The following is a 25,925-nucleotide window of genomic DNA, read 5'->3' on the forward strand; positions in this document are numbered from 1 at the left end:
AAAAAAGTATATGGTTAAAGGGAATTTGCAAGCAGTTGAAGGATCAGCTACAAATGTTGGATTTAATTCTGCTGAACATGGCTTTAAGTGCAAAAAATAACAACACCAGCAAAACAGAGACAATTTTGTGACCTTCAACAGAAAAAATAAGTATTTAGGTGGTCCTAAAAACTCAAGGCTAATCCCTTTAAACATGAGACATTATCATATGTAACATTTCTAGTGTTTGTAGCACCAACTGGCCAAAGTACCTGCTGGATTTCTGGATTTAAATTATGATCTCTTACAGATGTAAATGCTCCCTGCCCCTGTCCTCCTGTATTTGGATGGCTGGACAGTTTGTTTTTAACCAAACCTCACATATTACCCAGTAAGCTAAAGAAATGTGTTCCTGCCACTTGCAATTACTATTTCATTTGCATAGTTTTGCTGGAATCAGGATTTGGTCTTTCATTAATGGCATCCTAATTAACACCACGTTTCAAACCATGCCCTGGACACTGCTGGTAGATCTCAAAGTAAGGCTCAAGTACAGGTGTTAGGATTGTAAAAAGATAGATTATAGGGGGGGAAAAGAGAAGAAAAAAAAAAAAAAAAAAGTGGTTGATTATCACTTGGGCATTTACATTGATTCATAGCAGCTGATAATGTGTTTTACCAAAGGAGTGGTTTTGCCATCTTGTAACCAAGCCTGAAAAGGGTCAGTAGAATAAGGAGGACTCAGCAGTGAGGAGTCTGTGCAAAACAAGCATTCAGAAAAGAAAAATAAAGCACATTTCAGAGCTTCTGCAGAAGAACAGCTTGGACCTCCAGAAAGTCAGAGGTTGTCTCTGTGCAGACCTGATGCCCCAGCAAGGCCGGATGGTTCTCCAGAGGACACTGAGTTCATTGCAGAAGGAGATGCACAGCCCTGTTCCCCACAACCCAACCACTGCAGTGACAAACAAGAACTGCAGGGCCAGTGGTTAAAAAAAAAACAAAACAAAACAAACAAAACCAAAACAACCAAGAAGCAAACAAAAAGCCCCATTATTTTTAGCACTTTGTTTCAATGTAAAAAAATCAGCATAAACACAGGGATTCAAATGTACCCAGTGGGTCAGGAAGAGCTCCTGAGAGGAGCATGAGGCACGCTGGCTGTCCCTGCAGCATCAGGCTGGAGGCATTTGTGGAAATCGTGTCCAAGACCCTGGGATCTGTCTCTGAACTCCAAAAGCTGTTATCACTAATGAGGATGGGAGCCCTCTTGCCGTAGCTGCACTAAACATTTGTTCAAACAAAAAGAAAAGGGAGATTAGAAAACACGCACTGCCTCTCAGAGCTGATGGAGACAGCTATTTGTGCCATCTATTTTGGAAAAATTATTGAAGAACAGTTCATCCATGTGAAAATATTAGCACTGTAATTCTGTCAAGGTCAGTGAGACCTAGAGATTTGCTGAGAAATCACCTTCATTTCACCAGGTAAATAAAGAACTCGTTTCTCAAAGAAGCCTATTGAAGAAGGCACTCCATAGCAACAGTTAAATTATGAATACAGCACATATGTTCCATATCATATCATTTACAGCACACTTTAGCATAGACATAATGCTTAGTAACAAACTACAATACCATTCACAAAATGCATTTAAATAGCATAATTTAGTTCATTAAATCCAGTCATTTACAGTAAATCAAAATTATCACAGGAATTGAAGAGAGTACACAGTTGTTTGTTTGAATAGTTAAGCTAGGGAAGTCAATTCCTTTTTGAAGGTCAAGGACACAGTTGTTTCCATTTTCTGTTGTAAAAAAGATACAGCCTGTGTCACAAGATAATTTAGTATCATCTGAGTGTGATCAAGTCCTTTCCCCCTGCTTGCTCCCTACTATATAACTGGCACATCTAGAATATATCTAAGTCAAGAAAACGCTTTAAGTATAATGTTATCAAATTAGATTCCTTTTTTCTTTTACAGACTGAATAGATGTGATTCCGGGTTTTTAAAAGGATTTAGTCTTGCAAATCTGCAGCCTATTACTTGGAAGCAAAGATGTATGTTTTCCCCTAGTCCAGCCATCAATTGCTTGGCCTGTGGAAATATTATTATAAAAGAAAAGTGGGTTTTTGGGAGCCTTTCTAAAAGATACATTCTGGCTTTTACAGTCGGAGGTGCAGCGTGTGCCTGTGTGTGTGTGTGGTGGTGGGGAGGAGGTCAGGGCACAACCCGACAGCAGAGGAAGCTCAGGATGAATCACTCCATCCCTCTAGGGAGCTGCTGGGGTTTAAACCTTCCTTTGATTTCTTGAGCATCAAAGGGAGGAAGGCGAGGGAGCAGGGCACAGTGCATCCATGTGCCCCTGCTCACAGGAGGGGAGGGGCCAGCCCTGCTGAGTTCTGCACCACCCAGAAATCCAAAATCCTCCCAGGGGCACCCAGACCAGGCAGCTCAGCTTATTTTTGGCAGTGATGAGGGGGACAGCCCCTTCCTGATTGCTCCACTGCAGGGCAGGAGTAGGATTTTGGTTTCTAAATACTCTAAAGCTGTGAGGATCCCTCAGTCTCTTCTCACATCCCAGGCAAAGAGAATCCTGCCTTCATTCTTCTTTATACTCCAGCATCACTTTCAGAGAAATGAATAATCCTAATTTTAAAATAGCCAGCAAAATACCTAATCAAACCACTGGGACTCTGGCTGAATTGTTGCCCCCAAAACCCTACAGGAATTTCTAGCCTGAATTTGCCCAGCTGCTTCTTGCACCTCACTGTCTTCTTGCCTGAATCATATGGACTGAAACAACCAGGATGGAAGTTTTGTTATCCTGAAATCAAATCAAATCTTCCTTAACCTGCTCTGGGTTGAACTCATTGGAGTCCTTTACCCTAGGATATGGCTTTCCTTCCCTGGAAACCATTCCTGCCATCAGAATCACCTACTGGAAGCAAGAGCCCTCTGTGAGGTCTCCTCTCCCTTGCACAATTCTGGCCAGAAGAGAGGTGCCATGAGTGAAGTGCCAATGCTTCTCTGACCACCTGGAGGGGAAAATGGATGCATGAGTTATGGCTTCCCCCAACAGATTATCCCCTGCAGTGTATGACCAGAGAAGTTCAACCTTAACTGAGCTCATTTGGGCACTGCTGGCAGCCTGGCTGCAGCAGCACGAAGGTTGGGCACCTTTCCCCTTTCTCCACTTCTTAGCTGAAGGTCCCTCTGCCATCACCAGGCTCCTGCCAGGACCCAGATGGGCACAGAGCAGTGATGGCACAGGAAGGACAAGCACCCCCATCCCTGCTTCCATTCTCCTACTCTGCAGCACATGACATACACCAGATGCCATGTACAGGCACTTCTGGGAATGGGGTGAGCTGGGAGGAGGCTGGACTTGATGATCTTGAAGGTTTTTTCCAACCAAAACCATTCCGGGATTCTGTGAAGGGAGCAATGGGTTACAGGCAGGTCCATTTTGGAGACACAAGGAGCACACACACTGCCCTGCCTGCCACCACCAGATGGGCTACACCAACCAGATCCAGGTTACATTCACTGATAATTCAGTCCTGAGGTGTCTCCTCAAGGCCACACAAACTATCCAGATGAACAGACAGTACCAATCCACAGGTCTTGTCAGAGCTGCCCTCTTCTGGACAGGGAGGTTGAGAATTGGGCAGTACTACACCTACCTTGGAGGCACAAACCCCTTAAACTGCCCCAAAAGGGTTTGCTCAAAGCTCTGCCCATCCCTGCTCCCATCGAGTGCCATGGGAGCCCCTTGGGGCAGTCCCTGTCCTGTGTGGGGGACACGAGCAGCACACTTGGCATCCAAGGGCTGCCCCTGGTTTGCTGGAACTCTGTGAAACCCCCCAGGGAGAGCCTGGGAATAGCTAGGCAAGCAGCCAGCCACGTAGGGGGAGGGACAAATTAGAGCCCAACCAGAAATGAATTATGCTGGAGAGAGCAAATTGCTTGTTGACACTGCTGCACAACAAAGAGGGAGCAAGAGAAAATGTTCTTAAGACAAATAACCTTCTTCATCTTCCCAGGCACAGGGGGAGAAGCCATGAGCAGGCACAAACGACACAGATGGCAGCTCAAATCCTTTGTGACACACAGGGCCACCACAGCTGACCCAGGACTGAGAGCTTGTGAGGGAAGGGACCTGTTACAGATCCCCCTGGGCACTGAGGGAGCACCAAGAGGACTCACCAGAGCAGAGGTACCAAAGTTTCCAAAGGACAGAGCTGTGGAAGCTTGTCTGGATGCAGCTGGAGCCTCTTCTCCTTGCCAAAGCCCCACAGAACTAGGATGAGTCCAGCCTATGGTACTGTTAGGTCTGAACTTGATGATCTCAGAGGTCTTTTCCAGCCTCAATAATTCTGTGAGGACCAACCCCAGGGGGCAGGGTACTGGGTGGCAGCAGCTCCAGGGAATGCCCAGGATAGATGGACTGTGGAGTCATTGAGGCTTTCTCAACTTCTTAGCTCTTCAGCTAACATTTGGAAAATGACCTGTTAGCAGTGTGGTACAGGCTGGGAAACTGTAGCCCAGCTTGGTGGAAACTGGGAAGGAAATGGAGCTAGTCCCAGGGTTTGTGGAGTTGCTGTTGTTTGTGATGACCATCAGCAGGAAAGCCCACAGCACAACTCACCTGGGAAGGTCCAAGACTTGCTCACATGCATGCAACAGCAGACCTCAGCTAGGAACAAGCATGTACAAAAAGGAATTCCCACTATTTCCCACCTCCACTTGCAGAAGGGAATCCTAAATTTGCCCCAGTTCAACCCTACATCAATTGTTTCTCCTCTGGGACAGTGTGTGTGACCAGGGCAGTGGACACAAGGTGACCCAATTTGCAGCACCAGTAACTTGGATTACGGTCCTTATCTCTTGTAGATGCCAAAACTGAATTTTAGCCTGTGCTGCAGGGAGCAGGGCTGGGCTATGAGGTTTCCTGATGGGAAGCTGGAAATCTAAAGGTCTTTGGGCAAAGACATCAGAAATCAAAGTCACTAAGAAAGAGAGACACATCCCCTGCTTTACACTGCCCACCTTCTTCAGGCAAACACAGGACAGAGCTGTTCAGCAACAACATAAACCATTAGCCTAGAACTATTACTGCAAAAGTTGGGTTGATTATAGCCCCTTCCCTTTTACAGGGTATTTCCTATACAATCCTTTTTCTGAAATTTAAATAATGCTGAGATTTAAATAATTTCACAGAAAAGGCAGAATTTTCACTGACCTTATAGATATGGAAACAGAGGGACAAGTTAAAAAAAAATAGTTACTTGTTCCTGCAGAGCTGCTTCCCAGGGAAACTCTGGCTTCCAGGCTCCCAGTCTTCTGCTAACTGGTCTGGAAATTGCACAAAAATCATTAACTCATCCTTGAAAACTTTTCATGATAGATTGTAACTATTCAGTCTGTCATCTCCAGAGCCTGCCTCTCACAGGAATTATAACTATGTACCTGAGGGCTGCCACTACTGAATAGCAGGGGGATACATCACACCTGCTGCCAGGCAATCCTTAATGTGGTCGTGTTTGATTGCTGCTGGGTGCTGGTGGTGCTGGTGTTTCTACTTTCCTTACTTTCACACTAAAGTGTTAATTTGGCACCAAAAAAAAACCTGCATTCAAGACCTGACAGTGGGACTGGAAAGCAATGAGCTCGGGAGGAAAATTCCAGCCTCACTTCGAGGTAATTATAAATCTTTCCTCTCCCATTCAGGCTCTATATTAAGGCTGCTGCATTGGCCCAGAATATTGTCTTAATTTCCACTTTTCTTCTTTGCATGGGCTTCAGCCAGCCTTGGAGAGGAGGGGGGAGATATCTGGGCACTGACAAAGGGCCTTTATTCACAAACCACAGCAGCCCCATTTGCAACTTCCCCCAGCACCCCGGAAGCAACCCAGCCCTGACAGGAGAAACTTCCACATCAGACAAACTCCAGATTTCCCCTGCAGCCACCATTTCCTGATAAGGCCTCATCTGCCCTTCCAGGCATCTTCCAGGCATCATGGACTTGCACACTCCTCCTGTCAAGCTCCAAGACCTTAGGCAGAAGCTATCAGAACCCATCTGCCCAGGCTAAGGTGATGTTATTTATTAAAAAGTCTTTGCTTCATGCCAGGTAAGTGCCTCTAATTTAGAGGACTCTGAACCAGCCTCACCAGACTTTCTTGGTCTACATCAGCAGCTCAGCTGGGAAGCTGAGTTCAGACCTGGGAGCTGAGCACAGGAGAAGGTTGCCTGTGCCTGGCAAGCAGGAATATTTCACCCCAAAGTCTGGGAAGGGCTTGGGAGCAAGGAGCAGCATCTCAATTGAAGTCCATTAATTTAAGAGCTTCCTCCCAGTGCCCTGAGTTGACTGAGGTTTGTTAGGAAGACACCAGCCTGGGGGTGACTGCCCAACCACAGCACCCAATGCAGGGACCACCAGCAGGATGAGCAGATTGAGAACTCTTCTCCTGGTCAAACAAAGCCCACGCAGAACCCTGCCAGCACTGAGCATCACTGTCTTCCCAGTGGATGCTCCAGGGTGGAGTATCTACCAGCAAAAGCTGAAGCTCCCTAAATCCTTGGAGTCAGAGGAGACCTCATGAAGATTCAAGACACCAAAGTCTTCTGCTTTTAATTTTTTAATTTTTTTTTTTTTGGTGTTTCTTTGGTGTATCCACTGAGCAGATAGAAACCCCAGAGCAGCTGGAGAGAGGAGCCAGCAACAGCACATGAGGAACAAGAACAAGGCAGCCAAGGGACATGGCCACCCGTGGCAGTGCCCTCAACCAAAACCTGGGGACAAGGCACGAGCCACCTGGCACAGGCAGCACAGCTGGAGCAAAGCCCTCAGCACCCAACCTGTGACAAGCCAGCACCCAAACAAATGCCTCAGGCAGCACTAAACCTGTTGAAGGAATAAATGAGGAAGGTTATGCTTTGGGAACATCTCCACTATGGCAAAAGTATCCCCTCTACCTAGCCATTAGGTTTATATCACAATGTGGCTTTTAAGGCTCAGTGTGCTGAATAAAAATTTAGGCAATTAGGGCTCTTATTTCTTAGGAAGAACTGCTTGCTATCGTATATTAATCCAGATTTGGCTCAATTAAAATTGTTCGCAGTCAGCAAAAACAATTTCTGCACTGTAATGAAATAATGAAATAATTATATGCAAGGGAGGACTTCTGATCTTTTTAATTATTCTATTCTTCATTTTTAAAAGGGCTATTTGAAAACGCACTCTTATAATTGATTGCTATAAATCAGTCAGAAGCATTCTAAGGACCATAAATATTCTAACTTTTAAAAGACAAAGAAATGCTAAATATTCAATGAAATCCTTCAATATTCAGAAAATTTAATCTAGGGGAAAAGGATAGACTGCTCTTTTGAAAATAAAAAGTAAATTTGTTGTCCTGTGAAAAATGAAATATCTTGAATGTCAGTAACAGAAATGGAATTAACAAGAGATCTTTTTATTGTTTTTTAAGGTCATTAGGCTGTGAATTCTATAATTATGGAAATTGTCAGTCCAGTTCTGTGGAGTGTTTGCTCCCATCCATAAGGTATTGGAATGTTCAATCAGTCTCTCTCGTGGGAAAGTTAGGTCATAACTGTAAGTGTACCAGCAAAATTGAATTAAGCAAAGAGATTTCATTAGTATTTATAGCCAGAAGGCATCTGTAAAAGTACAGGGCAAAGAAGTTATGTGGAAGTCAAAGGAGAAAAAAAAATGGGTTTCTGGTGACAAAGGGGAATCTGAAAGAGATATAAGTGTATAATGAATAAGAGCTATTGAGCGCTGCTCCAAGGAGGGAGTTGCAGGGATGTCAAATATTGATTTTCTTGTGTATGCCTTTGGACTACATATGTAATTGTTTGGATTTGCTGTCTTCATGATACAACAATATTTGTTGTTGAAGGTTAAGAAGCAGAGTGCGAAACAACCCAAAAAAAGCCTGAGATGTGTTGGAGAATTATAATAATTCTGCAAGGAGGGTTGCTCCAGCCAAACTCTCTGCTTCCTACCAAATCAACATCTTTTATGGCAATCAAAAGCATTCATCTACTGAAAGCTTTCACACCTGGCACTGCAGAAGCACATGGGGCCATTGAACCATATTGCATGTATTGATCAAAAAATATACAATTTCTTCTAATGAGTTTCTCCAACTGTTCATGCCCTGAAAATATTCCATGATTGAGTATTTACGTGCAAAGTACTGTGTCTGCTTTTGTGTGTGCTCTTTGCATGGGTACACTGGTAAATATAATCCTGACATGTGGGTTGTTTATATAGGAATGGCAGTGCCTCTTCTGGGTCTTAATGCAGAGCTGAGAATGTCTTTTTCCTGATGCTGATTAACATCTTCATGCCATGAACCTCTTGCAATGTTCTCATTCTGTGGAGAGAAGTTCACAAACCACCTTAAAAATTATTCTCCTCTTTAATAGTTACACGATGCTGGTGTGGTTGTCCTTGATAGTTCTGCACAAAAGGGATTTGTGACTCTTTGGAGTGACATATCACGTGTGACATTTTCCACATGTGATCCTTAGGCTGGCATGCACAGCTATCAGATCTTTATTGATGTTGTTGGGAACTTTGTCCCTGGCTCCAGCAGGATGTGGGCTTCAATTAGAGAGCCTCCTGGAGATCTTGAAAAACTAAAAGCAAAAGGTGTCCCTGGAAAGCTGGAGGCAACCCAACCCTCAGAGCCCACTTAGGTGATTCTGTCTCTTTTTAGGTGATGAAGCTGGGAGGTGAGATCTTTGTTTGCAGAAGCACTGAACCTGGCTGACTCTAACATGACAATCAGGTCTCAAACAAAGAAGTCCCAGGGAGGAGCAGTTTGGAAAAAACCCAAACCCCAGCTGTAAACAAGAATAAGAACAGGATCAAACTCCCCAGGAATCCTGGACCCGGAAAGAGGCAGTGTCAGAGCTCCCACTGCTCTCTGTGGGGCTGCATCTTCCCCCACCATCTCTACAAGCTGAGAAGGAGCAAAATCCTTGGGAAAGCCAGGAAAAGGTGCAATTAACTTGTCTAAACGTAAAGATCATAGAATCATAGGGCAGAATGCCAGTCTGGTTTGGGTTGGAAGGGACCTTAAAGCTCACCTGGATCCAACCCCCCACCTCCCACTACCCCAGGTTGCTCAAGGATCTCTCGAGGGTGAAAAGCAGAATCCTCATCTTCTCCTGAGCCAGGGATGCAACTTTCTGGTTACTTGTTCAGGTTATTCAGGTACCCCAGGGCCATGTGATAGGAAAATCAGGCACTAGGAGTCAATAATTCTGATACCCAAATCTGTACAAACTTCTGTAGGCTCTGCTCTATTTTTTTTTTCTCTAAATTCAACAACTCACCCTCACGAACTCAAATTTAGAGCATCCATTGCCTCCCTAGGATGGGACTGGTGACAAATGCTGTGGGCATTTGTGATTCTGAAGTTAAAACCCTTTGCAATAAGGCACGTTGAACACCAGCTTCCTGCAAACAGCATTTCCAGCCCCACTAAACTGGCAAGCTGCTTGATTTTGCCAACAGCCCCGAGGGTGCAGGGCATGGCAGTGCTATCCTTCCCCCAGCCTCCAAATCCCACTGCCACTCTGCCAAGCAGTGAAGGGGCTGGAAGTTTTTGGAGCCCTGCTGACAGAGTACAATGTTGCCTAAGCAAGCATTAAGAGATTATGGTAATAATAGGTGTGCTTACTCCAAATAAAAGGTTTCATTAATCAAGCCATATTGAGATAAACCTGTCAGTGGCCAGAGGAAACTAGAAATCAAACGCTGTGAAAGTTCTGACAGATTGTTAAATAGAAACCCTTTAAAACTGAATTTAATTTACTGTGATATTACAGATATTTATGCATCAATAGGCAAGTGCAGATTGAGTTCGGAGGTCAGCTCTGGTGCTTGAAAAATAAACGTGCAGAATGAAACAAAAGGTGACAGTTACCTTTGCCAGAAATTACGGTTTATTAAACTAAATATGAGGCTTTAATCTGATTCCTGTTAACCAGAAAGGCACAGGGCTGGGGCATGAGTTACTGCAGAAGATTGGTTAAGGAGTAATTACAGAAAATACTCCTCCTTTTTTTCAAGTTGTGGCCCTAAACTTTGCCAGAAGGAGACAGAAATAAATATTGCACTTTAGAAGCAGGCAGTGAGGTAGCAAGGGGCAGGGAGCTGGGATTTCAGCAAGATTGTTCACTAATTACCCCATTAAAGCACTGCTTTCCCATCAGACAGTGTGTATTTGATTTGACTTGATATCCCATGATTTGATTCCTATACCCAGCACTTCTTTATTTAATTTCTCCTCTCAAATTTTTTTCCATCTCTCCATTTTCAGAGCTTCACCTGATTCACAGCTTCTTCAGAAATCAAGACATTCCTCTTCCTTCCTCTTCCTCCACCTTACCCTCACCAATTCAAGTAAGTAATCTGGGAGAAAAATAAATTTAAGGAGGCAATTTCTGTCCGGGTAATTCTGCCAGTGAGTTGCACAAAGTTGTTTGGAAAGGGAAGTGCCATTCACCTGGGCAAGAGCTCAGCCCATTTCACAGCATTCTTCAAAGGTGTAAGGTCCTAGAGATGGGTGACTGGAGTGTCATGAAAAATAAGACATCATCCATGTTTCAACATCATCCAGTCTCATACAGCCAGGCATAAATCTTTTCACTACTGCCAGGATGGATCCATGTCTAAGATTTCTGTTTGGCTTAAAGATAATGGTTATGTTGCAGAGCATGGGGGTTTTGGGTTGGGGTTTCTTTGGTTTTTTTCAAACTAATGGCTGCAATTTGAAGGGAAAATTTGGACTTCTGTTCCAACAAGAAGGCTGTTACTGACTTTACCAAGCACTGAAAGCAGACCTTGAATGCAAGCACTCCTCAGAGAAAATAAGTATGTCAGTGCTATATGATATGAACATATTTATCTGCCAAACTTATATGAGATCATATCTAAATAGATGACTCCAAACCATGGAAGTATATTACATTTCACACACAGAAGAAACATGCAGAACATGCAGGACATGTTAGCTACAGCTATGCAAGACATATGTCCTTCCCAGAATGACAGCCTGGAAAATCCTTACCAATCCCAGGACTCTCTTTTCCTCCAAATAATTACTGCAATGGAAGCAACCACAGGAGTAAAGTTGCTCAGGATCTGTCCCAGAGAAAAATGTCCTTTTTTTGCTCACATAAGAGATGCAGGATTGAGCCATCAGTGGTTAATAGAAGGCAAACTCAATTTTTTTGGCAAAATCTCAGCCATGTGCCTTCTCCAGTCATCATCTCTCCCTGAGGAGCACACATTAACACAACTTGGTCCTGCAAGACCCTTCCATCCACCACCCAAGTTACTCCAGAGCTGCAGCTTCAGTACAGAAATGACCATTGCTCCAGGCTGAGGCTTGCTAAGAAATGAAAATAAAATGGTAAAAATCTACTGGAAGAAAGCAAGGAAGGAAGAACTGTTATATTCCATATAGACATGAGGATGAAAATGTACCTTACAAATTTTAACTAGACTTATCTGGAAAATGAAATTCCAGTTCATCTTTAGAAAACTGTTAACTTGAAGCCCAGATTTCAGCCCCATTCGTTTACAGAGTTTCAATACTCTACCAACTAAATCTGGAAACCCAGGCTATGGGACTGGGAGAATATTCCAGAAGTTCCCCCCTTTGGAAGAAGACTATGAAGAGGGTGAAGGTGCAGCCCCAGACCTGAGTGTTGGGTACTAACTACTCCCAGTATTTCCCCTGGCAGCCCTGGGGAACAGTTACACTTCTGAGTAGTGAAACTGAGTTGAACAAGTGAAATTCCTTCATTTCTGTTTGGTGTTTGGAGCTCACTGGCTTGAAAGCTTTGTGTCAGCACAAATGTCCTCTTATTATGGATGAACATTAACCCTGTGTTGCTGCTAAGAGGTGTAACCAGCAGTAATGAGGTCAAAGTAATAAATGCTCTATGTAGACCAACTACAACAAGTGTCTTGTAGGAGGTGGAATATTTTCCTAAGGGAAATTAGGGAAAAAAACCAAACACCAATTGGAAAGTTTTAACTAAACCCAAGGAAACCACAGCAGTGCTCTTCCTCCTGGCCCTCAGTCAGTGATCCACAAGTGTTGCACAGAGCCACTCACTGCTAAAACTTACACACTGTAGTAAAACTGAGTCAAAGGAGCCACAATGGATGTGAGGATCTTCCAGCAGAGCCAAAAGCCACCCAAGGGGCTCCTCCCCACACCCCACAGCCCAAACTGTTTTGCAGCAAAGACCTGCAACAGCCCCTCCACATTCTATTTATTTCGACGACTTTACAAAGCCATTAAGATATTTTGGCAAATGCTGAGGTGCAGATTTCCTCCCTTATGATAGATCATTCCTGGATTTTGGGGGTTTTTTCTCCCCTCTCCTTCTGGACAGATAAATGTTTCATTGTCTCATGGCATATTTTCTCCCTGCAGTTGCTTCAAATCCATTTAAATGTTCCTGTTGAACTCTTCCATCATGTAATATTTTAACAAGAGCTCCTAAATAAGCTTTCTTTACAGGCTGTAAATACTGCCTGATGAGCTCCATACACTCTTTCATCACAACCTGAGCTGGGATTCCTCTCGGAATCCTTTTTTACCTGGGTAAAAGCAGGATATCCAACAAAAAAAAAACTGTTGATGTGGTTTGAGGAATAAAAACTGATCCTTCACAGCTTTCCCTTTCAATTACAGATACCAACCTTTAATGATTTCTGTCAAAATTAAAACCTTCCCTGTTTTTTTCTGTCCTGTCCTAGGCACCAGCTAAGCTGCCACTGTGTGGGTTCATCACACAAGTGCTGGAAATGCTCATCCAGGCTCTGTGCTGTCTCAAAAAAAGCTTCAGAAATCAGCTGGGGCTTTACAACATGCCTTGGAAGGTGTTAAAATACTTTAATAAAAATTTTAATAAAGATTCCTTTAATAAGGTGAAGAAACTAAATTGAATTCACAGAAATACCTGAGTGGTCAGACAGACAAAGAAGCAGCTTTGGGGGGAACAGCAGGATCAGCTCTGCCCCCAAAATAAGGAATAAGGTTGCCCCCTAAAATAAGGAAAAAAAATATTTTTGGCTCAAAATGTGGAATTTTGAGGGGGGAAAAAAAAAAAAGCAGACTTTTCTTTCATTCTGAAGCTGCCAGTTTTGTTTCCAAGCTGTTCATAGAGGTCACCCCTTTTTCATGGAAAAATAGTGATAACTCAGTTCTGGATTTAGGAGGTGGAGGAGAAAAATGTTGATGTGTGGCAAGTCAGGATGGCCCTTTGGTGACACCCCTTCCCCTGCCACCTAAGCCAGGCCTGGCAGATGCTCAGCAACTTGTATTTTCTTTACAGAAAACAAACAAAGCAAAACAACAAAAAAAACCCAGAGTGCCCTAAAATATGTTACAGCTCTCTCCAGATAAGGAGCTACCCAGTTTAGCAGGTGCTTGGGGAGGGTTTGATGGAGAGATTATGGACCTGCTTACATTAATACCTAGCATGGGTTTTAACCTGCATTTTGGGTAAAATTCAGCACTCTGCAGAAGGCCCATAAAAGGCCTGTGCACCACTTACACCCCACCAAGGCACTATTTGGATGGTGGAGGTGGAGCTGCTGTGATGCATGGGCTGCCCACCCCAGGGGGGGTCTCACCCCTGATGTATCAATAATATTCAATGTTTTGGGGGTAAATATTAGCAAAGTGATGTTATTAACAGCAGCCATAATTCACTGCTTGTCTTTCCCCCGCTTTAATAAAGGGAACCCAGGGTGTTATACACAGCTTACAAAACTATCCTGGCAAAAAAAAAAAAAAATAAAAAATAAGCCAAACAAACAAAGCCCTGGGAAGCATGAGAACACGCCAAGAGGGAGCTGGCTCCTGCCAACCTCCTGGCTGGGCTGATTAATAAAAATAAAGCCTGAATCAGCTCGTGGTGTTCCTTGGGCACTCTCATGATGTGCAGGATCTCATGGGAGAGTCTCTGAGTTATTTCCATGTTAGCTTCATGCTGGGATGGGGACCTGGCCAGCCCGTGGAGGGCTCCAGGAGATGCTGCTGTTGGCAAAAAGGATTTCCTCACATCCCTGGAAATCCTCTTCTTCTCAGCCATTTGCAAGGGGATTAACTGAGAAAAAAAAAACACAAAAAAACTGTTGTGCTTCCCTCACACCTTCTGCCTACCTGCAAAGTCAGAGTGAAAACACCCACAGGCAGAGGGTTGAAATGAGTTTCCATCTCTGCAGCCCCTCAGTTTGAGCTGTATCCCTTCTTTTTGGGTTCTGTCCCCTCTTTTGGGGGCACATCCCCATGGATACCACCAGATCAGCACCATTGGCACTTTGAGCCATGTGCAGATGCAAGGCAGAATATTACATCAGGTTGATTTATTCCCTTTCCTCAGACAAATCAAGGTATCTCCATACAAAATGTATCCCCCAGCCCACCCAGCCTCCCCTCTCATGCATGGACGGCTCCTTGGATTTTGAAGAAGCAAGGATGGCCCAAGCACATCCCTTCCCCAGCCAGCCATTCCCTGGAGCACCAACCAGAGGGGGAGGATGCTGCACCCCAGCATCACTGCTGCCTGCAGAGCCAGGCCAGGGGCTGCCACCCCAGGAGCTAGGCTGGGATCACCCCTTCTCCTTCACCCCATCCTTCCAGAAAGTCAAAAAAAAGCAAATATAAAGGTGGTGGGGTTTTTTTCTTTATTTTTTCTGTCTCTGCTTTTTGTTCCTGTGTATTTATTATGCCTCACAGCACAGGAGCCTCCTCCGGGGACAGGGATTTGACAGGGTGTTTAGAGGATGATTTTTATCCATTTTGGGGATGAGGACATGAACTGATCCTTTCCAAAAGCCACCACCACAAGGGCAGGGTGCTTGCAGGCACAGATTTGGGATAGAATTCCATTTATTTAGGAAAGAGGTTTGCAAAATTAAATATCTGAAGAATCAACAAACGTTGACTGAACAATTGCCAACTGTTTGGGGTTTTTTGTTGGTTTTTTTTTCTAATCAGATCTCAGACAACTTTGCACCAAAGGCACAGAGGTTCCTCTGCTCACACAGCCCAATTTACCCAAGAGTGAATCTGCATTTAAAAACTTATTTAATTCCTTTTGCTCTCTCCTTGCTTTGTTAAGCATCCCCCAAGCTGCACCTTGGGCTCCACTTTTCGGATGATTTTTTGTTTTATTTGTCGACTCCCAAGAAGCTGCATCCTGGGGCCAGTCCCCGGGGACTTGGGGTTGTCACCTCCGGGGGTTGGGGCTGTCTTCCCCAGGGGAAAAACCGCAGAACACGGAAAAATCGGTGAAATCCGACCTGCGCGGCTCAGCGCGGCCCCAGGAGCCTCTTTCAGCGGGAAATACAGCACCAACAGCGCGCAAAAAGCCCAGCCCGCTCCGCCCCTGCGCAGTGTCCCGCTAGAGAGAGCGCGGGTTTTGCGCAGGTTTTTACAGCATTTTCCCCCCAAGGGAAGGAGGGCGCAAAGTTGGCTTCCCGTGCGCGGCCGCGCATCTCTCACGGGGAAAAGTCCCGCGGGCGCGGAGTGCCGGCCGCCCCCCAGCTTGGGTTTCCCTAAAGGCGAACTGGGGCTAAATAATGAATCGATCTAAAATTAACCGGAGGAATGGAAATGCTCTAAAAATAAGACAGCAGCTGCCGTGGTCGCAGCCCCCCGCTCCCGTGGGGAAGGGGGAGCGGGGCCGGACGGAGGAGGGGGCTCGGGCAGAGCCAGGTGGGCTGCTCCGGGCTGCGCGGGTCTCCGCGGGGCTGCGCGGGGTTGCGCGGAGCGAAGGTGCAGGTCGGGGAGGGCAAGCGGGATTTGCGAGGGGCGTTCGCCGCGGCTCTCCGCGGGTGCGGATTGACACCCTTGCCAAAAAAAAAAACCACAAACAAAAAAACCCACAAAAAAACCCCCCACTTCTCCTTCTGCCAGCAAATTATTCTCATTTGTTAATTTTTTTTTAGTTTTTTACAGGGAATGACCGAAAACCTTTCGGGAGGCAGCGGGTCGGCTCCCCGGCATCACCGGCCCGGAGGGGGAGCAGGGGGTGGCCCCGGGGGCTGCGGAGCACACACACACACTCCGCACACACACACACACACACACACACACACACACACATCCTTCTTTTTTTTCCCTTTCTTTTTCCTTTTTTTTTTTTATTTAATATCCATACAGCGATCCTATAATCTCCCGGCTTGTCTCTTTTATTCCTTTGTACTCAGGCGTGTTGTCCTGGCCAGCAGTGTGAACGGGGGCTTTGTAAAACGGGACAGATAAAAATGAGCAACATCATATTGTTTGACAGAATGATCCAAAATGATAAAGTGCCTTCTCCGGAGGGGGTGAAAATGGTGAATTCCTAAAAAACAAGAACGTCGCTTCTCTCCTCTGCCTCCCTGCGCTGCTCTCAGTAGCCTAAAGGGATCTGCCGCCTGCACCAGCCCGGATCACTTCCAGCCACTCTTTTCAATGGGAAATCCTCTTTTCAAAAAACTTCATTTATTTATTTTTTAATAAATAAAAGGGATGGGGGGGAGCGGTTTCGGCTTGGGACCCCCCATTCTCCTGGCGGCGAATGGAAAGCACAATTTTCGAGAGAAAGGCTCGTTTTGATTAAATCTGACATGCTGCTGATAACTCCATGCTAATGTGAAATAATTAACATAATAGCCATAATTAAAAGCACGCTAACAATGCCATAAATTTATCACACAATTTTACTAGCTTTCTGCCCCTAACTGCTCTCTCATCGTTAATTAAACGTGTTGCCTTTTACTGAATGGATGTTTATACATTTCCAATACAAATAAATCCGAAACCGTTTTGGAAACACGACCAATTTCGTTTTACACTGAGGTCTGCCGCTTTTATAGGAGATTTATTGCAATTAAAAAAAATCTAAAAAGGGGGAAAAACAAGAAAAAAAAAAAAAAAAAAAAGAAAAGGAAAAAAACAAACACCCACAAATAGAGTCTTAAAAATTAATAATCAGATATATTTGAAAATCTGCATCTTCAGCTCAAAGCCCGGCCTGGGGGGGTCCAGGCCCGGTGGCCCCGGCCCTGCCCTGCTCTCCCCGCTCCGGCCCGGGCCGGGGAATGTTTGTGGTCCCTCCTCCCATCTTTCGATGTGTTTATTTGGCAGGGTTTTCTCCCCCTCAGCCCCTCTCCTGCCTGCCCCTTTACCCCCGCACGTTTATAAGGAACCGCAATGCTGGTTTAATCCAGGTCAGGTCAACGATTTATATAACTCATTAGTGAAAGTAATAGGTTTAAGGAGATGAAAGGGGACACCTTTGGTTTCTCCTTCCTTTAAAACGATTACAGAAGCAGAAATTGCCCCAGCCCTTGCCTTTCCTCCTCGATCCCCCCCACCCCACCCCCGAGGCTCAGCCTCCGGATTTATTTTTAACTCGCATCGCAGCCAGGATTTGCTTTGCCATATTAGAATCAAATTGAGTTGTAATTAATTTCTCCCCATCTCTCTATCATAACTTACTCCATCCTCCCTTTCCCCGCTTGCTGGCCGTGTCTCTATTTGACTCCGTATCGATCCGGACGATACAGTTTGTTTTTCTCCTGTTGCTAAATCTATCTGTCTATATGGGCGCCCACTTTCTATTTCTGGCAGTGTCATTATTGTGGGTTTTCCACCTCCGCATAGGCTGCTTTAATTATTTTTCTGCTTTGCAAGGTGCAGTCCCTGCTCCTGCACACCTTCAGCCCTTGAACTTCGGTGGGTTCGGGGGCTCCCGCGTAATTTCGGGGAAAGTTTTCTGATTTTAGATAAGGTTTTCTCCCTCCCCACTCCATCCAGGTGGGCTCCTAAAGACTTTCCAGACTCCTGGGCTCTTAAATACTTTTCTAAACTTTGCCACATGAAGCCTTGGGAGCCACAGCAGCGCTCCTGACCCGCGGAAGGGCGCGGAGCGGGGCCGCCCGGCTCAGCCGGCAGCCGTGATTGAACACGGGATTAACACAATAGAGCCCTAATCGAGGGGAAACATTTCTTTTCACGCTAAGCACCGTAATTAATGGTATGAATCAATTAATTTGACTTTTATTGTGTCGAAGAAAAGCGCAACAAATGAAACAGGGGCTGAGGAGTTGGGCTTTTTTTTTTTTCCTCCCTTTTTTCCTGGAAGAGCCTTTAGGATGCAACGCGAGGGCGGGGGGGAACGTGAATGTACGTGCGCGAGTGTCCGTGTAGGTATGTATCAGCCTATGTCTACCCGGGCGCGGAGGCCCAGGGGTCAGGGGCCGCGGAGATCCGCAGGGAAGCGCGTAGAAACGGAGCGCGGGGATTTGGGGCGGGGGTGTGGAAGCCCGCGGAGTGCCGGGTCCGCGGCCGCGCAGGGAGGGAAGGAGCCGTCTCCGCTGCCCCCTGCCCCGAGGAAGATCCCCCCCATCCTCCCCGCGCCCGTTGCGCTGGGGCTGAGCCCGTCCCGCCCGAAGGTTCCGGGGCCGGGCAGAGGCCCCCGGTATGTCAGGGACATCATTCCTGAGGTTCCGGTAGGCTTTAGGGAAGTGGGGTGGGGGTTATTTGCCTTTCCTAAACCGCTGGAAAATCGTTCGCTCCTGGGACAAATTCCTAATTTAATTCAATTTACCCAAATCCGAGAACTACAACGGCGAAGGCATCGACGCTAGGAATTAGAAAGCAAAAAGTCCGGTAAGACTTCCGCGGCCCAGGTCCCAGGCGTGGGGTTCTCCTGGGTGCAAAGGGGAAGGGGTAAGGTGGGCAGCCGGCCCCCTCCTCCCCTCACCCCCCCTCCCCGCCCCGCCGGGCGCCTCTCCCCGGGCCGGGGCTTACCTGGGGCCGCGTCAATACGGTCCTCACATTCACACACACTCTCTCATTTCCTACTTTTTCATATGCTAAAGCCCGCAATGATTAAGTCGTTAACACCTCTTCCAAAGGAAAAAAAAAAAAAAAAAAAAAAAAGAAAAAAGGAAAAAGAAAAAGGAAAAAAAATCGGCTAAAAGCTTCTTTATTTATAGTTTCCCCTTTGTTATTTTACGTCTTTTTTATTTCTCCCTGCTACTAACCTAATAGATTAATCAATAGCCATTCCCTGATCTTCCGTTCCCAGCTGGTGCTGCGGTTGACAAAAAAAAAAAAAAAAAGAAAAAAAATAGGAAAAAAAAAAAAAGGAAAAAAAATTGGAACCCTCGGAAAAGTGATTTCCGAGCTCAAACTTGATGGGTTGAACCAAGTACGGCAGCGCATCCTTTGAGGCTTCTCTCGGCCGTGGCGGCCGATGCCGAGCGGCCTCCGGCCCCTCCATCCCGAGAAGGGAAGCGACGGGAAGTGCCGGTGCGGAAAGTTTTCCGCAGGGGGCAGCCGGTGGGTGCCGGTGCCGGTGCCGGAGGGTCCCGGTGGGGCGGGCGGCCCGACGGGGCGGGCGGGCGGGCCGAAAGGAGCAGCCGGCGCTCTTTGTTGACAGTCCATGAAACAACTCGAGTTTTGCATGACTTCACAACGGGGCGCCTGACGTCACGCCGCCACGTGACGCCGCCTCCGAGTATATCTTTAACGGGAAAGTAATCTATCAGGCAGTCCGGACCCGCCGCGCTTCCAAAGTGGCGAGCGAGGCCCCGAGACGTCCCGGCCTCCTGCCCCCGCCCCGCCCGGCCGCCGGGAGCTCCGTCCCCTCCCTCCGCCAAGGGGGGGATATCAAAAAAAACCAACAACCCGGGAAAAAAGGAGCCAAAAAAAAGCCCCCCAAAAAACAAGGGGAGGAAAAAAAAAAAAAAAAGCTAAAGGCGGCGGAGCGGTGCGCGGCGGGGCCGCGGCCGCGGAGAGGAGCGGTGGAGCGGCGGGTGCCAGCGGAGCCGCGGCGGCGGCGGCTGCTGCCCCATGCCCGGCGCCCTGGGTCGCCCAGCCCGGCGGTCGGGAGCCATCGTCGCCGCCTGATCCCCGATGCCCGGCGGCGAGAGCGGGGCGCGGAGCCGGAGGTGACGGTGCGGCCAGGGCAGCCCCGCACGGCGGGACGCCGCGGACGGGAGAGGAGCGGGCGCGGCCGCCCCATGCCCCGCGGGGACGGCAGCACCGCGGCGGGCAGCCGGTCCGCTCGGGTCTAGCCCCAGGGGCCGGTCGGAAGAGCGGCGGGAGGAGGAGGAGGAGGAGGAGGGGGCCGCGGGGGGACCCCGCCGTTCCGCCGGGTGCGGGCGGGAGGCTCCGCCGCCGCGCCCCGTCCGCCGAGCGGGGATGACCCTGTCGGGCGGCGGCAGCGCCAGCGACATGTCCGGCCCCACCGTCCCGGCGGCGGCGGCCGAGGATGTGGATATCGACGTGGTGGGCGAAGGAGACGACGGGCTGGGCAAGGACAGCGACGGCGAGGCCGGCAGCCCCCCCGCCCTGCCGCGCCTGCCGCTGGACGAGGCTTCGGAGCTGGCGCTGCCCGCGGAGGCTTGCGCGGGCGCGGAGAGCGGCAGCAGCGGCAGCGGCAGCCCGGCCCAGGCGGGCCCCGGCGGAGCGGCCGAGGGCGGCAAAGGGGGCGGCGAGGAGGGGGCGAGCGGCGGGGCGGCGGCGGGGCAGAGCAAGCCCAAGAGCAGCCTGGTGAAGCCGCCCTACTCCTACATCGCCCTGATCACCATGGCCATCCTGCAGAGCCCGCAGAAGAAGCTGACGCTCAGCGGCATCTGCGAGTTCATCAGCAACCGCTTCCCTTACTACCGGGAGAAGTTCCCCGCCTGGCAGAACAGCATCCGCCACAACCTCTCCCTCAACGACTGCTTCGTCAAGATCCCCCGGGAGCCCGGCAACCCCGGCAAGGGCAACTACTGGACGCTGGACCCCCAGTCCGAGGACATGTTCGACAACGGCAGCTTCCTCCGCCGCAGGAAGCGCTTCAAGAGGCACCAGCAGGAGCATCTGCGGGACCAGACGGCGCTGATGATGCAGGGCTTCGGCGCCTACGGCCTCGCCGGCCCCTACGGCCGCCCTACGGGCTGCACCCCGGCGCCTACCCCCACCCGCCGCCGCTCTGCAGTACCCCTACATCCCCCCGGTGGGGCCCATGCTGCCCCCCGCCGTGCCGCTCCTGCCGTCCAGCGAGCTCAGCCGCAAAGCCTTCAACTCCCAGCTCAGCCCCAGCCTCCAGCTCCAGCTCAACAGCCTGGGGGCCGCCGGCTCCATCGTCAAGTCGGAGCCCAGCAGCCGCCCCTCTTTCAGCATCGAAAACATCATCGGCGTCCCCGCCGCCAGCTCGGCCGCCAGCGCCCAGACTTTCTTGAGGCCGCCGGTCACCGTCCAGTCGGCCCTGATGGCCCACCAGCCGCTGGCGCTGGCCAGGACCACCGCAGCCATCGCCCCCATCCTCAGCGTGCCTACCAACATCATCGCGGGGCAGTTCCTGCAGCCCGCAGCCCCCGCCGCCGCCGTGCAGGCCAAATGGCCGGCTCAGTAGCCCCCCAGGGCATTAGCCGCGGCCACTAGCCACGGGGGTACCACGGGCCGCCCCCTCGGGGCTCCGCGCCCGGGCTCCGAGCAGCGGGTATTTGGCCCCCAGCCGCTGCCGCCGCTTGTACATATTTGTATCAAAAATTACTGACGTTGCTTTCGGGGTTTTTATTTTTCTAAAGAGGCGAAATGACGGTCGCGATTAGGAGCTGGCGAACTTTCACTTTTTTTGAAGGTTCCGACGCTCCGAGCGGTTTTATCCGACATAAACGAACAAACCAGGGAAAAAAAATATCAAAGAAAGAAAAAAAAAAAAAAGCGGGGGAAATTTTAATTATTAAATGAACGATCAAAAAAAAAAAAAGAATTTTGGAGGAAAAAAAAAAGGAGGAAAACGCTGTCATTCTATTATAGAAGTCTGTTTATATATGAATGAATATATGTATTCTAAATGTTATCCCTTCGTGTTGTACACAACTTTGTAAATAAATTTTTAAAATGCTCTGCCCGGCTTTGTGTGAGAAGCGAATTACTGAGCGCTCACCGAAGGACGAGCCGCGGAGGCCGGAGAAACGAGCGCGGAACGGAACCCCCGCGGCCGCAAAGCTCCGGCCCGCGAAGGTCGGGGGTTCGCTGGTTCCGGTGCGGCAAGGACGGCTTTACAACGGGTTTACAACGGGTTTACAACGAGTTTCCCGTGGTACCATCGGCCGCTTCGGGATGCTCCGCCCGCGGCCGCGCAGCGAAACATCCACCGGCCTCGCTCGTTGCCGGTTCTGCCGCCGCGGTAGCGGGGCTAGAATCACACCGATTCCTTCAAAATTAAACCTTCCCCGACAAATGCAGGATTCCCTCAGCTCTGCCGTATTTTTTTTTCCCTTAATATATTATTTTTTTCTCAGCCTCGGCTCTGCATCCCGGAGCTGCGGGTTCCTGTCCCTTCCCGGCCGGACTAGGTATGCTTTGGGTTGCTTTTCGTGGCGAGTTAGACGGGAAATGGTTTTAAAGAAATACTCCGTGTCGGTCTAAGTAACGTTTACAATTTATTTTGAAGGAGAAAAAAAAAAAAATTAAAGCCGTGGCCGTGCGGTGTGAGAGCGCGGATCTTTCGTTGAGCTCAGGAAAATAATCGGTGCTAAGCGGCTCTGCGTTCCCAAGGAAAAAAGCTAATTCCCAGTAAGTTTTAAGAACAGCTGAGGAAAAATAATGTACATTTGTGTGAATTATCTGGGATAAAATAAAAAGCGGAAAAATTAGTGTGTATATATATATATATATTTTATATATATAAAGCTAATATTTAAAACCCCGCTTTGAGGAGACTAATCTGGGGAGACATCGGGCACCCGATCTCTCCTGTGCACTGACATTGGTCGGCACTTTATTCTCTCCACGGCAAATCGAATTTTCGTCACCTTTGGAAACCTGCGTGGATTTAGATTTTCCTCCCAAATAATTTCACTGTCTTTGTTAGGAAAAGCGGCGGCGTAAACGACAGGAGGGATGCAGCGGGTTCCGCGGCGGGAGGATCTGGAGGACGAGGCGTTTATTTCACCTCCAACACCCGCTGGGAACCACCGCGGGTTTAAAAAAAAAAAAAAAATTAAATAAATCAAAGTGTCCTTGCTTTCCTGGTAAGCGGTAAATATTATTTCTTCCTAAGTAAATATTTATACCTCCGCATACATAGACTAAAATAAAACAAGCAACCCGGGCGATGAGATAGTTTGAACTTTATAAATAAGGACTCGCTAATCATCAGCTGGCACGAAAAGAGAGCCGAGGCACCTGAAGCGAGCTGGGGGCTCGGTGGCATCAGGGCCCTACATGGGCACCCACCGGGCTCCGCTCCCTGCCGAAAACCCAACGCGGCCAAATTGGTTTGTGGGGGAGCGGGAGGAGACCTTGGGGAGGGGGGGGCTATAAAAGTAACAAGTTGTTTCACAGTTGTGTCTGGCTAATCGGTTTTACACAAACAGCAAATGGTAGGTGATTCGGGCAACACGCGCGGAGGTTATTTCTATATTTAGCCGATCCCCCTGGGAAAAGGGAAAGGAGCCGCTTCTTGAATTCGCTTTTAGGCTCAAGAAGCTGCTGATCCAGGGCTTCCAGAGGACACCGGATAACAGGGGGCTCATTCCATTCCCCGGCCTTTGTTACTTATAAAATTACTCGCTCATATTTCCCCACATAGCAGCAATACCTCGGTCTCGGCATCTGCGCGCCGCCGCCGGCGGAACCGGCAACTTTCCCCCCTGCCACTTCCCTCCGCCCCGGCCCCGGGAACCGTTTCCCCCTTGTTACCTCCGTCCTTTTTCTCTACACCTCTTTTCCTCCCCCGCCGATCGCAGAAGAGAGGGGGACATTGCGAGAAAGCTGTTCCCGGGAAAGGGGTTGCGGTTCCTGGGGTCGGGCAGCACCGGGAGGGCTCAGGAAGGACCGTGGTGGCGGCGAACCCCCCGTCCGGTGGCTGCTTCCCCGCGGGGACACTGCGGGCAGGTGATGGGGGCTCCCGGTGGCGGCGGGGGGGCTGCAGTGTCCAACCGGGGCCTGCAGGGGGCACCCGGAGCACCCGCGGGAACGGGCGCGCCCCCTCGGACCGGGAGCACCCCTGAACAGGGAGCCCTCCGGGGATACCGGAGCATCCCGGGTACCCGGAACCCCCGGGACGCCACCGGGCTGGGTGCTCTATTGCAGCGGACGGGACCGTGGGGCATCCCGGTGGCTCGCGTAAAGCTACCGGAGAGGCTCGGGGGGGGTGAGTGGTGGTGCGAGAAGTCGGTTCCCAAACGGGGGAGGGGGTTGCAGTCGAGCTGGCGAGCAGAATTCGGGGTACAGCGGGCCGGGACACCGCCTCCCGGCCAAATTTTCTTGGCTGGTCGCTTCAGACAGAGGACAGAAAGTCTTTTTCTCCTTTTTTTTTTTTTTTTTTTTTTTTTTTTTTTTTTTTTTTCCTTTCACAAACTTGCCGGACGCATATGGCAAAACTTGACACGGCCGGTGACAGATGCCTATTAGTATAAGACGTGTCATGTCGGTCCCTGGGGTGTATTGAAAGTAACTAGATACTAAACACCGGGGAAATGACCATCCTCGCAGCCCAGAGAGCTTACCCAGTGTGTGTGTGTGTCCCCACCCCGCGACTTCCCCCCGGTATTTATTACAACCGCGGCCCCGCCGCTCTGCCCGCCCTGGCAAGCTACAATCTGGCCCTAATCCTCTAAACCACCAAGTTGCCTGAAATAAAATAAAAAAAAAAAGCCGTGATGGGCTCATCAGGAGTATTTCATCGGCTGATGCGGGTCTCCCGGGGAACCCTCTCGCTTGCGCGGCGCTGCGCGGCCGCGGGAGTTGCGCTAAACCCTCCTTTTCCTTCTCCCCGCGTTAACTGCTCTCAACGCCGACTATTTATAGCAGAGAGCGGGGCTGAAGTTACAGGCTGCTGGGTGTCGAAAGGCTGCGGCGAGCATTTGTTAAGGCAGGAGAAGCTCTTTGGCAGTTACTTCAAAACGCCTCTTTATCGCGCGTGGTCGCTCTTGCTCCGGAAAAAACCTTCGGGTTTCTTCGGGTTTATCCCCCCCTAGTCTCTTCCCCAGGCCCTCTGGATACCGCGTCGTTTGCCGGTGCCCTGCCGGGAGCATCCCGGCGGGGCCGTCCCGAGGGAGGGGTGATTCCCATCAGGAGGAATCTATAGGTGCTCCGACACTCTCCCGAGAAGAGGTGTCCGGAGGAAAGCACTCACTGGTGACACCAGACACCTGCGGGCCACTGGACCGCTCCTGCCCCGAGGATGCTCGAACCTGCCGGGGTTACGGGACGGGGTACACCCCGGTGGTACCGAGGGAGGGATAGTGCGCAAGTAACCGCGCATCACCCCGCAAATCCCCAGGGCTACCCGAACCGGGGTTTGGGCAGCAGGTGCGAGGAGGCTCCAGCGCTCCGGTCCCGGCTCTGGGGATCGGGTCGTTCCGGTCCCCAACCCCCGACACGGGCTCTGTGTCCTAGGCCAGAAATAAAGGCAGGAGGGAGAGATTTAGGTTTGGGAAGAGGCATCCCTCGCCCTTCGTGGGCCCCTCGGGAAAAAGACAGCGGAGATTTGCTCTAGGGGGGTTGTCCCCCCACCACCTGCGGAGCCGGGACAGGGAGGCAGTTCCCGGGGAATTCAATGGGATTTTGCCTCTTGAGGTTCTTCGGGCAGTTTTGCAGAAGGTTCCCCGTGTCTGGGGAACGATTCGGGACTCGTCCTCGCCTGCTCCTGGAGGTGAGCCTGGCCCGGGAAGCCGCAAAAGCAGCCTCGGCATTTTTTTTTTTTTTTTTTTTTTTTTTTTTTTTTTTTGGGGGGTGGGTGTACCCCCGATAGGCTTTAAGAGGCAGCGGCTGAAGAAACACAGCGAATCCCGCACAGAAGTTGCCCCGACAGCCCCTCGGGTCCGCGGCTGCGGTAAAGACTGCTTTTGATCCGCGCCCGCTTAATCCTCCGCGGA

At 49.3% G+C, this 25,925-nt stretch overlaps 1 protein-coding gene across 1 annotated transcript; it reads left to right on the top strand.

The window, feature by feature from the left end:
• Positions 1-20,247: 20,247 nt before the first annotated feature.
• Positions 20,248-21,924, top strand: FOXD3 (forkhead box D3). Its single transcript, XM_030455290.1, is given in 3 exon segments — positions 20,248-20,977; positions 20,980-21,017; positions 21,020-21,924. Coding segments are annotated over 3 exon segments (1,197 nt in total). The 3' UTR covers positions 21,449-21,924.
• Positions 21,925-25,925: the final 4,001 nt, after the last annotated feature.

This window comes from Calypte anna, chromosome 8 (genome assembly GCF_003957555.1).
Source record: "Calypte anna isolate BGI_N300 chromosome 8, bCalAnn1_v1.p, whole genome shotgun sequence".
NCBI classification, from domain to species: domain Eukaryota; kingdom Metazoa; phylum Chordata; class Aves; order Apodiformes; family Trochilidae; genus Calypte; species Calypte anna.